Source organism: Haliotis cracherodii, unplaced genomic scaffold (genome assembly GCF_022045235.1).
Source record: "Haliotis cracherodii isolate W230 unplaced genomic scaffold, xgHalCrac1.p SCAF_19, whole genome shotgun sequence".
NCBI classification, from domain to species: domain Eukaryota; kingdom Metazoa; phylum Mollusca; class Gastropoda; order Lepetellida; family Haliotidae; genus Haliotis; species Haliotis cracherodii.
This window is the reverse complement of record NW_027266274.1, coordinates 7,316,361-7,329,907: the sequence shown is the minus strand read 5'-3', so window position 1 is coordinate 7,329,907 and position 13,547 is coordinate 7,316,361. Positions and strand designations below refer to the sequence as shown.

Below are 13,547 nucleotides of genomic sequence, written 5' to 3'. Positions count from 1 at the left end.
ACAAACAGTAAATTCCATGGTTCAGAGCTATTGATAAACTTTTGGTTATTTGGGTTTTTTACCCAGGGATTTGAGTTTGATTAGTATCCGCAATTTTAAGAGGGGATGTATTTTTTACCAACCTGTTTCTTGGCATTTGGGTATTTTAAACTGTTTCGTAACAATCCCTGTAATTCATCAAAACTAGGTTAATAGTAGTATACCCGTCTGCTTCTGCTTGCGGATCCCTCACCGGGAAGCCATTTTTAAGAAAGGCGCTTTTTAATCACCAATAAGTGATACATTGACTCGGCACGATGTGCTTTTCATTTGGCATCTCTCAGTATGAGTGTCGCACAAGCTTTTCCGAATGTAACTTTCGGTAAGTGAATTTTGCGATCGGCTGATAAACAATCATTTTATCTAACATTTGTACTATACGCAATCGTTTCATCTCATAGTTGTAATATATACATTAATTATATTTCAATAGCGTATATGCAGTTTGTGTTGCGTTCTTGATACGCTAGAATTTGATTTGCGTATTTCAGTGCTTAGTATTTAATGCGTATTTTACGCAAATACGCAGCTTATCTCGAGCTCTGGTGGTTAAAATAACCCACTACGATATTTAGCGAGTAACCATGAACGTCAGGCTGTTTCAAACACCAGCTGACTGATGGAAGGAGAATAGAACAAGAGACCGACAATTCAACATTCTGACATTTTTATGGAGATGGGACGATCACTGGATCGTGACACGACAAAGGGAAGCAACTCTACACGGGGGCACCAGAAATGGGCTTTACACATTGTACCCATGTAGGGGATCGAACCCGGGCCTTCGTCGTGGCAAGAGAACGCTTTAACCACTGGGCTACCCTACCGCCAATATCTTTGTATTAAGACATCACAGGGGGCCCTGTCGTCTAAGGCGCCGCGATTCGCTGTGCAGAGTTGCGTCCCTTGGTCACGCCAGAAACCTATGATTATGGGTTCGAATCCCGGTTCGCCCCGATTATGTTTCTAGGTTTGTCAGCACCATACCCGTGCTCGTGGGTTTCACCGAAGTGGTAAACGTCTGAGACCTCCATCACTTCGGGCTTTCCTCCCACATTAAGCTGACACGCCGCGATATAACTGGAATACTGTTAAAAGCGGCGTTAAACCCCAACTCACTCACTCACTAAGACATCACGACAGTTCATGATAGAATACGAACTTACAGCAGCAATTTGATTTGAATAAAATCTGATGGCTATGTAAACTATGTACACTAATGTACTGCCACTCTGTCGACTACATAACATCCCCATACTGTGGCTGTGTATATAAGGGCGCGTTCCCACTTCTAGTTCCTGCTATCAAAGTTGCCGAATATAGGAAAGGAAACGGGGGTGTATAGAACTTTGATCTTTCAACCAAAACAGCTCGATTCCTGTTAGGTAATACTATAATTATGACTTCTGTGGTATTCTCGAGTGGTGATTATATCTGTCAAGTGCAATAAGTACGTAAGCGTGCCTAACTTCCCGGCGAGGAGACCCTTCCATTGATGTTTTGAGCTTTAAAAACAATTGTTGTGAATGAATAACAGGAAATTAGTCAAAACAGAATTTTATTTGACGCCGGTGGGGAAAAAACGACACTACATCCGGACAAACAGTATATTAAACTTGATTCTTTTTAAAATGTTTTATTTAGTCTAACTTCGGAGAATAATCAGGCACAGCGGTCTGTAAACGAATAGGCTGTTGGTCCGGCAAGTCAGTTTATGACAGCATATTTTGTTTGTTTGTTGTTAAATGCCGCATTCAGGAATATTCCAGCTATATGACGTCGGTCTGTTTGTTTTGCTTGTTTGTTTGTTGTTTAACGCCGCACTCAGCAATATTCCAGCTATATGACGGCGGTCTGTAAATAATCGAGTCTGGACCAGACAATCCCGTGAATGACATCATGAGCATCGATCCACGCAATTGGGATACGATGACATGCATCAACCAAGTCAGCGAGCCTGACCACCCGATCCCGTTAGTCGCCTCTTACGACAAGTATAGTCGCTTTTAACGGCAAGCATGGGTTACTGAAGACCTATTCTACCCCGCATCGTCACGGGTCGCCAGTCAGTTGTCAGCTACAGAGCGTCTGCCCGGAGAGTGGAAGGTCGGTGGGTCGATCCCTGACCGCATCATACCAAAACATGTTAAAAGATGGTACTTGTTGTTACCCTGCCTGGCGTTCGTCACTAAAGGAATAACATAGGGACTGATCGGCTCGGAGTCAGTATAGTGTCTGAGTGGGATATCCATGTTATCCTGTGACATGGTGTTTCAGTGGGATAGCACTCAACCCGACTAGTCCGGACTAGTACACACACGCATGCACGTCCCTCAATAACCATGAACGCGCTTTAAACACCATCAGGTCGGTATACGACAAACACAGGGTACTTAGGACCTAGGTACAGCGGACTTCCCACGGGGGCTACCGTTACCAAAATAATTCAGGTCGTTTCAAACGAATGGAAAATTGAAAAAAAAAACCAGTCAATCTTCTTTTACAATGACTGTGCCTTGGAACATATCGCCATAAGAGTAACGCCGTCCATTATATATGCAGCTATTCCGGGTATGTGTCGAAGCATAACGCTCGACTGCCCACAACACAGAGACGATCAAGCTTCGTATTGCACACGCCCTGCCTACCCATTCTAAGGATACCATTCTTTGGGTCTCACTAGCCTTGCAAAATGGCTTTCAGTCCTATTTCAAAGGTACTTTACTACTGCTGCTAATGATTGGCAAGTCTTCGTGCCCTTTATAGGCAAGGCTTTTATGATTAAAGAGCGATGACCTATGAAACACGACGATCTATATGAAAACAACTAATCTAAAAACCTTTATGAAAACTCATCTGTGCTTAAGCACGAATCATATTCATCAAAATATTTCAATACGTTTTAATAACTTCATTGTTGAGATTGGCGCATTAGGCATTTAAGGGTTACTGTTATTTTATTCTGTATTGCTTTGGCGCTACGTTACATTCAGTGAATTATAGTTTACGACGTAATTCGCCATGGTATCTTTGAGGCGTTTTATTTCTTGTGATAAAAGTACTTAACGCTATGTTGTATTACCGCCTTCTACTTTGAGGAATACAAACTAACACAAAGGGGGGCAATTTTGGAATTGTATTTCTCAAGTATTTCTCATAATATCGATCCATTTCTCATAATATGGATCCACGTGAGCGTAAAAACTAAGTCATGTTAGGCTCTTGTATTCAGAGCTAGGGCTTGTGGGTGATGATCGCCTTCTCGAGGAACAACAGACGTGTGTAGCAGAGTGTTCTACACCAAGACGGTGGGTACTTAGCTACTGGGCCTTTATGAGTGTCATTAAATGGGTGACGATCGAGATCAAGTGTGGGGACAAATACTTCTGTTGGAGGCCGATTTACAGCGTTAAGCTCACACAGTTTTCTATGTCTGTTGTGTGTATTCATTTGGAGTTCTAGTGGACTGGCTTGATGGCGGGTTTACTGTTAATGACAACCGTTGGATTATTATCATATAAAACTGAGTTCATATGTTTACAAATTACAGTTTTGGGGTTAACCGTTTTTACAAAATGGTTTGTTTGCCCGCGATCCCTAATGGATGTCAGGCGTTGGGCTGCTTTAATAACTTATCAAGCCAGTTCTGATATATACTACTCAAAATAAGTTAAAGATCATCCATTTTTTTCATAAAACCAGAAGCCTAGTGGTTAAAGTGTTTGCTCGTCACGCAGAAGTCCGGGTTCGAGTCCAACATGGGTACAATGTGTGAAGCACATTTCTGGTGTTCCCTGCCGTGATAAAAGCGGCGTAAAACCCAACTCACTCACTCACTCATACTTCTTACTATTGTCAATCTGTCTTGGCATGGATGTTCTTTTACTTCTTTTGAGCAGTATATCAGGGAGAGGGTGAATCAGAATACTTAGAAGGGCGGCCTCGTAAAGTGTCTGAAAAGCTCACATCTTCATCTTTCTTAGAAACATGATTCTCTTGGTTTTTTCTAAAACGATTTTTTTTTGCAAAAGAACAATAATTGCAATGCATGTAAGTTTCTTACCCTTTGGTTGCCATAGTTATCCGTGACGTAGTTCCAATGAAAGGCATCCATACTGTATGACACCATAAATGACGTCACCCATTCCAGACCATCGCCACGTCCTTGGGTCATCACTCCCGTTACCTAGCAACAGAAATGTATTCATTACACCATAAAACTTTCAAATCACACCAAAGATTATCAGTGTCTTCAAACTAAACAATCACATACTCGTTTCTGAAAAAAAACCGTTATAGAAAACCTTCAAAGTCTATTTTAGCCCAATCAAAACAATGTCTGCTGAGCGTTCGTTAACTGCCGACATGTGTTAACATTAGAATTATAAAACGTCTTAAAGGGATTACGATCAAGTGTCAAAAAGTGGGTTTAAAATTCCAGACTTCTTTTCCGATTTTTGAACGCATACCTACATTTAGATTTAACCTTCACTAACGCGACACATTGTATACGAATACATGTAACACAACTTAAACTTTTGCTTTGAAAAATGATCCGTCGACGGTCCCTCTGTGATGCTGTACAAATGCCAGATAATGTGTCGCCGCCCATTTAATATATAGCCTGTCGGTGCTGAGCCTAGTCAGTCTTACAGACCCTGATACAAATATATATCAAATACATCCCATGCAAGTCTATAATGTTTGGCAAGTCTAGATTACTGTAGTATCAGGAAATGAAGCGAGTCACTTGGCTCCCTTTTATTATATTTTTATTAAGATAACTGAAAAACTGTTTTTTCTGTACCATGTGTTCATTTCAGAGACTAGATGTTAGTCTATGCTGAGCTCAACACACCAGGATGTAAACACTGCACTGCATGGGGTGCTGTTGTGCACATTGCACACATTTGTTATGAGTGCATATACATGAAACAGATTCTCCGACAGTGGCTTGTTAGCTATTACATCTTTTATTTGTGTTTCTGTATTTATGTTTATTCTAAAATATTTACAAATTGTAATTTTGTTTTTAAATTCTTAAAGTTAAAAATTTCCATTAGACAGTTATTTATAGTAACGTGCGGTAGTTTAAATGATAAGCTATAAGGTTGAATAGTTTTTAAAAAATCCATTTTCTCTTAAAGGCATGGTGCGGTAGTAATGCATGTTTGTTTGTTGTTTAACGCCGCGCGCAGCAATATTCCAGCTATATGACGGCGGTCTGAAAACATTCGAGTCTAAATCAGACAATCAAGTGAGTGACATCATGAGCATCGGCGATCTACACATTTGGGATACGATGACATGCCTTTTGCTAAAGTGAGACAAACTGGTGAAATTAGGGAAATCAATCTGTTCAATTAACACAGCAGACAAAGTGCAATTTGAACGAGTTTAATTCGCTTGGGACTGCAAAGTTGCCGAGCTCGAGTCTAACTCCCTTCAAAAATGTTAATTTCGCAAATCGTAAAACTAAAAAACTAAAAACTTCTCAACTATGTCGCATGAGACTTAACATCTTAATACTTTACATTAAATGGTAATACATTACTGAACACGAACGAGAAATCAAATTTCCCTTTGTGTGAGGCATATAGCCTTGTGTTGGAGCTTAGCCTCGCCTCGCCATCGGGATACATATCTACACTGTCGGCATGAAAAGGTTGAAACTTGGCACCGATGGTGGATTAGAAAACCATGACCACTTCTTAGCATCTGTCTCCGTGCATACATCGCACGTCTGAAAGATTAATTCGCTTCCCTTTTGAGAAATCGGTCTGGTCTTAATTATGGGCTTGAATTACGCCGACAACTCAACAATATGCCAACCATTTAACAAGTCGTCGGGAAAGTATGACTCTCAACTCGTATACTATTTCTGTATTCCCGAACAACTACTTATCATCAATCTTGTTCCCTATTGTTCGGATGTAAGTGAAATATGTTGAATCTGGATATTTAACCCTTCATGGTTGGCATACCAAGACATACCTTGATTTATTAGCTTTTCAGCTTGTTGTCAATAAGAAGGGCGTAACTATAGCCAAAAAAACAAACATTTAATTATGTAAATAAACCCATGAGCAACAAACAAATGATGGATTGCGAGTACACACGTATGTGTATGTGTATGGAATACGTCAAATTCTTATCCCGAAACTCAAATTCTATTAAAAAACCGAAACTGTCGTATTTCACGGAAACATTCGATATGTTCTGAATGTAATCCGATCACTCCTGAAGTGAATTCAGTGCTATCGATGTCACTGTTTTGCCGACGGAAGGCAATAGTCCAAGCCCTCTAATCTTTGTGTTTTTTTCAAAAGAGAACATAATCTACATGTAACCAGTTTGGGTTTAAAAACTTCAAGTGACTACCAGCAACAGCCACCACATCACGTGACATTGGGTCATTGTCGGGTACACGAGAACCGCCTCCGTGAGAACTGGTTTTAACTCGAGTAATAATTAGCATAACCGTTGGCCCCTTCACGTCCCTTAATGGCAACACAAGGAGGGAGCAAACTCGAGCTGTGCACTAACTATCGCTGGAGTTGTTGTCCAAGATGAGGCGATGTTAACGACTAGTACGGGGCGGTCGGGTAGCCTAGTGGTTAAAGCGTTCGCTCGTCACGCCGAAGACCCGGGTTCGATTCCCGACATGGGTACGATGTGTGAAGCCCATTTCTGCTTTCCCCCGCCGTGATATTGCTAAAAGCGACGTAAAACCATACTCACTCACTCACTAACGACTAGTACACAGTGTAATAGTATATTTTCTTCACAAGCTGAATACTGTCACTGAAAGTTAAAGGCAGCATTGGCGGCCATAGCTGCCTTCAAGGGAGATAACCCACAATCAACATAAGGTAACATGCTTTCAGAAGATTTTTGAACTATTAATGCATATTTCTTCTCCATAATACGATGCTGAGAAATAAACTCGATTATTTTGACACATTTCAATCATGCCAATCATGAGATACGACTGTCCGTCAAGGACATGCCGAATGGCGGTTACGGAAACAGCTAGAGCACTCGGTTCCATTCGCCACTTCGTATCTTTCCGTGACCTATAAGGACGGCCATTCGGCTTGTCCCGGAATGCGATGAGTTCGAATGAATGCATTCTACCCGTTCTAGTATCTTCAGTCAAGTATTCCGATGACGCCAGCTCCTTACACGGACATTCTGCATGGTCTCCTCTAACTCGGGGCTTCAACTTATAGGTGGTTTAGAATCATTTGCTAATTAAGTCGCATTTTATCCTCTAAATCCTCTGAGGCTAAACTCTCACACATGGCGTGCACCACTCAATGTTTCTTACAACAATATAAAATGACAACATTCTAAGACCGAACAATCTATACAGCATACAAGCTTTAAAAACACAAGGAGATGTTTACTTTAAGAATTAAACAACAACACAGCGTTTATTAAATCCTTCTGAAAAATAGGAATCTCGAATGGCGCCATGTTAACTTCAGTGAAGCCATAAAGCAAGGTCTCACTCTTATAAAAGAGAAACCATTTAAACCACCAAAACGAAAAGAAGCTTTACAAAAATATAAAATTGCCTGGATTAATATTTATGAATTTCACATGATGTGTGAAAAGGTGCATCCCGTCGTCTTAAAAACAAGATATTCATCAACACGCTTTGATGTTAAAGCTGAAATTGATTTGAGACTACAAACATTTAAACACATTTTTTATACATTCTACATCGTAGTTGTAGTTTTGTATTGCCGGAGTTGTTGACTTAGATTTACGTCTGCATACGATGTACTTGACGCTTCCGAGTGTTAACAAAATTCTACAGCCCTATTCAGCAATGCGTTCTATATTTACCCGACCTTAATGTAACTGGGTGGTAAACTGATACCCAGGACCAGAAAGAGAGGGGCCGACAGATAAATATGAAACTCCGGGGCTTTCAAATTATTCAACGAGGCAGGTAAAATTAAACAAGCATGTATTAATCCGCACGGCAGCACTATGTTGTACATCGAACGCGCGGATGGATATGTAAAATTTTGGCAGTGATAAGGGACAAAAAAGGAGATCCGGTGTCCGCTTGAAAGAAAGCGCATTGCAGGCGGTTATCGAGGTGTATGGCACTTAAAATTGTCTAGGGCGCATCGGATGCACTCGGTGGTATATTTGTCAGTGTGAACCATCCGATGAAGTCAAGCCAAAGCAAGTCGACACACACTCCAGTAAGGATGACATCGTATTACCCAACATGCTGAAATAACACCGCTTATATTTCGTCTATGATATTGCTGCTGGCTGTGTAAAATGACACGTTCTCGAGCATGTTGTATTTATTCGGCTTTAATTGACTGTTCGTCATTTGTGAAAGGACGGTATTTAGCCAGGTGTTTAACCAATCAGATATGCCACGACCGGTGTAAACGAAACCCTTGCGCAGCGCCATTGAGGGTTGTGCTTACGTGAAGAATCATTAAATGTACCTAACGTTGAGGTAAACAAACGCATTGACAAATACGGTTTGTCAGCAATGTGTGGTTGAGGTGAGAAGTAAAAACACATTTTACAGCCCTGTTATACATACTTCAACGAATAAGACAACATGGTAGTTTTTTTGGAGGCGAACTGACTCGTTTATAAATGTGAGAAGGTTATGCCCCGACAATATCTATCACATCTGCTTGTGTAGATCGTTTTCTTTATTTACACAGAATCAATAGAGAGCATGTCTTGAGCTAAAATACCTTTCTCCCTACACTCGACCCAGCTCGTGGAAAAAATCCAACTCTTTAAACTAACAGAGCACCCATTGCAAATTAGATTTAACCCTTTAAACTGGCAAACGTTTACCAACTCTGACGTCTTTTTGTCAACTGTTAAGTACCCCCAAAATATGAATGTTAAGAAAACGTGATAAACTGTATTGTTGATGTATATGAAACATCATCATCATCATAATTAGAGACAAGTGCGTTATGATGATGATGATTATTATTATTATTATTATTGTTGTTGTTATTATAATAATAACCATTATTATAACCATTATTATTATTATCATAATTATTATTTTAAAATAATAACTTCAGAGGCAATCCTTTAAAAAATATACAATGTCGCATCAGTGACGTATTATTATTATTATTATTATTGTTGTTGTTGTTGTTGTTGTCCACATTGAGTAAACCATGATTCTTTTTGTTTTTACTCACCCGTGCCGCAACTCCCATGTCGACTTGCAGCCATTCTGACGATGACTTGTACTTGGCGCACCACCCGAGTTTGTTGGGTAGATACACCCGCGCGTACTTCTCGTTGCACCCCCGGTCCCACTCCTGCGGGTACACGGACGACGCAGAGATCTGCCAGTCCTTGATGGTCCCCGTGATCATACCAAGTGGGCCATTGGTAGTGCACACTGAAACAAACACAGTCATGGTAAGCATTTGTAGAAAAGAAAAGAAGAGCACATGCATCATCATAAAATGTAAGGTCGACGAAACTCAATTTCGTTTCTTGTTTCCACGCCGTCTTTTTTCACGCGGATAATTTTTTCCGGTTTTTAGTTCACAAGGGTGGGTAACTCTAGACATGTTTACATCGCACGACGACATGCGTTTGTCAATACCCACGGACACCGATCTGTGTGCTGTGAGCCCTACTGAATATTTATAGAAGACAAAATAAACACATTTCTTCGATATGTACCTTCAGTCAATCAAATCTATTGGGATCAGCATATATAACGCATTTTAACTTTAAGTCCAGCATCAGCCGAGAGGGCATGATTATATAGTATTACACATTTATGTTAAGAAATTGATATTTTCTATCTTAATAATAACCAATGTTTGTCATAATCCTAAAACGTTTTTGTTGATAAATATTATTTATAGTTTCAGATCAAACGTGAACGGAGAACGCTTAATGCCATTGAAATATGACTGTGTGTGTCAAAGAAATTATAACTTCCTTATTCGATACACCTTATTCACGTAACCATGAATAACGACAAAACACAACCTTAAGCCTTATAGCGTCGTATAGGTCGGTGGGGTAGCCTAGCGGTAAGAACGTTGGATCGACTTGGGAACACCCGGGTTCGAATCCCATCATGGTAAGAAGGTGTGTATCCAAAAACCTTGGTGCCCCAGCCTTTATGTGGCTGGATCTTACTAAAAGCGACGCCCATCCAAACTCACTCACCCACGCACATATAACACCGTTCATACTAAACAAGTGATACATTTCACATTATGATTTTCTTTTCAATCCACCAGGACAATTCAGACCCATCTCCGTTCCGTACCAAACAGTGACACTTTTTACATTTAATCTGGTAAAAGTGATCTTAACTAAACTGCCGGCCAAAAGCATCTTCCCGAGGCAAGAGTTAACTGACTATAAAAGTCCAGTTTCCACCCTTGCCAACTAGGCTGGGATTATGGAGTTAGATTTTGGCTGGACTAACGAGTCTATGCATAGTCCAATCAAAATCGCGCACCGAAATCGAAATCCGGTTCGTAAACTGTCATGCAGAGTTCGGTCGATTACAGGATTTGCAAAGCATGTGCATCGCCAACTCGTTGTCAACAGATATTTTCCAAATCTTTTCATGTTTTTAATCAAGGTGCTCGCGTGATTTGATGTACTTCGCGAAGTAAGAACCGTTTTATCACCAAACTGATCTTGATGGTAGATCAGATCGTCTTGACTGGGCGCCGCCGTTTTGTTTTAAGCAAATGCAAGTGATACGAGAGGTGGAATCTGATTGGTCCATAGGAGAGGCATAGAAGGGACATAACTGGTAACAGCCACTTGTGGCGCTACGACCGAGCCCAGGAATTCCAGCCTAGTTCGGCAAGGGTGGAAACTGGACTTTTAAAGTCAGTTAACTCTCTTGCCTCGGGAAGATGGCCAAAAGAAAATATACAAGAAATGGTTATTCGGTTGTAATATATTTGATACGGGTATCATAGCTCTGTTTTGGACCTTAGGTTTGCAGTGTCTCGGCGACTGTATTCAGCCTGTAAATGTTTTGGTCGAATCAAAATATTAAGCACATGTATTACTTTACCCGGCAGTTTTTTAACAACATATAACAGACATATGATGCCAAGACCTTTTTTTTAATTCAACCTCTAGGTTGCATCGTCTCAGCGGGTCTCGGTTATCTAAGTATCTAAGGATCGCCGACATCCAAAGGTATCCGAAATTTAAAAAAACTGTATTAATAGCACAGTTGGTATTCTTAGCTGTAATACAGTAAGCACGACTTAATCCAAGTCATAACACTCTCGCTATCTGATTTCAATGCTATTGTAGTTTGTCCTAATATTAATGGCGGGTAGTCTGAGCCAGCGTCCTATAAATAGTATCATATTACAAGAACAATAAAGCTGCCGATTCATGGACACCGAATGTCTGAATACATATACATGACGTAACAAATACAATTATTTGAATGAATCCTTAGCGTTAAAGGATCTACCTTAGCCTTAAATGGAGAGACATGGTAAACTTTGTTCTCACGCATGCCTAGTCGAAAGTTTACGAACAGATGAAGGTGGAACAATTAAAATGCAATGCATCTTCGCGTTGAGTATTGTTTTTTTGTGGTTGTCGTAGACTAGACATAATAAGAAATCGCGTGATGTCTCGTTGCTTCTCGTGAATTCCTCGTGTGCATTTGTCAGAAGCAACCGACGGTCAATCGGATATGTCGATGTTGCGATATACGCCATGGTCGGTCACGTTTTAATGAATGTATTGTTTAAACGCGTGGGCCGGTGAATCATTGGTTCCCTGATTCAGTAATCGCGATCTCCCCTGCAGGAGGGATTAAAAACCCGAGAATTATGTCCCGTTCTGTGGCAGTGCTGATGTTAACGTCATCGCTGGTATTCATGTCGATGTGAGATTGATGTCAGCGGGGGAATCAGATAGAGTGAAATAGTTGGTTTAAATGTCGACCTCACGGGTTGAAGTGATTGAAACTTATTTCAGCCGAGAAATGCTCACCTCCCTGGGGCGGCGTTGACATGGGAGACGTGGTGGTGAGATCACGTCTCGACGTCGCACACGGCAACGCGGTCAGAGGACGAAAGAGACAGAAATGAACACAACACCAGGGATGTCACGTCATTAGCGACGTTGATGACCTCGACTAAAGGTTTTGGCAAAGTTTGTGCAAGCTGATATGACATTTGGCCGCATTGCAACAAGAGTATGGTTTGAGAAATTCTATGCCCCAAAGTCAAAATGACTGAAACCCTCATTTAGCTCATTCGTGGCATGGATGAATAGAAAACACGAAAATAAGTGGCACGACAATTCTATGATCATGGCACTACATAATCTACCCTACAGACACTGATACAAATATATATACAAATATTCCAAAGCAAGTCTACAATACTTCAGCAAGTCTAGATTTCTCCAGTTCTTAAAGTGATGCCATTTTTTCTCTGGGCTCCTTTCAATACTAAATATAAATGGTAGGGATCATTCATAGTTGTTGGAATATTTTTTGTAGTGAAGACTGAGCACACGGTTTCATAAAATATCCCCCAAAATATGAACGATCCCCTTTTTTTCAGCGTATATTACAGAATTGCACTCTCTCTCCTCCCCGAAACTGACACGTTGCGATTTATCTATGAAAGATATAACGGAGGTGAGGCTTTTACGTGTGTGTGTGTGTGTGTGTGTGTGTGTGTGTGTGTGTGTGTGTGTGTGTGTGTATGTGTGTGTGTGTGGCTGCTTGTACTAGACCGGACTAATTCCGATTTTATAGTACTAGCTCACTGAGATACCATGCTGCAGTTTAACATGATTACCCCACTCAGACACAGTATACTGACTCCGAGCCGACCAGTCCTTGTTTTAGCCCCTTAATGCCGAACGCCAGACAGGGTAACAACAAGTACATCTGTTAACATCTTTTGGTATGACGCGATCGGGGATCGAACCCGGGACCATCCGCTCTCGGGCGGACGCTCTACCACTTGACCACGGCGGCGGTCAAGATATAACAGCAATTCTGTTCAAAGAGGCGTGACACCGACCTCACCCACTCATCCACCACATTACACCAAACAACCAACACTTAACATTGGGCTATATTAACTACAGATTTATCTCCGACAAACAAGACCACAACACTTGTTTTTAAAAAAAAAAACACTTGTAAAATAAACAGCTATTACTCAAAGAAGAAGCGTTCACAGACGACACCTATGTCCGAGATCCGAAACTTCACAACCGACTTAAACAGTGTTCAAGCATAACAGTATACTCACGTAGTGTGAGTGAATTTAGTTTTACGCCGCTTCGAACACCATTACAGTTATATCACGGTGTGTCAACTTGTGGAAAACCCGAAATGATGCAGGTCTTAGATATTTACCAGTTTGGTGAAACCTACGAGCACGAGTTGGTGCTGACAAACCAAGAGTCAAACTCTGGACGGATCTGGGATCCGAACCAACGGGACGCAACTCTGCAAACTG

The 13,547-nt window shown here is 40.9% G+C and overlaps 1 protein-coding gene across 5 annotated transcripts in view; it reads right to left on the bottom strand.

Annotated features, from left to right (window-relative positions):
- Positions 1-13,547, bottom strand: part of LOC139466722 (lactadherin-like) — a 275,034-nt gene that overhangs the window by 35,462 nt on the left and 226,025 nt on the right. For all 5 annotated transcript variants that reach the window (XM_071248368.1, XM_071248369.1, XM_071248370.1 and 2 more), the window contains 2 exons: positions 9,249-9,454; positions 4,103-4,225 (listed from right to left, as the gene is read on the bottom strand). In XM_071248368.1, coding sequence (XP_071104469.1) covers positions 4,103-4,225; positions 9,249-9,454 — 329 coding nt within the window. The remainder of the gene's footprint in view (positions 1-4,102; positions 4,226-9,248; positions 9,455-13,547) is intronic.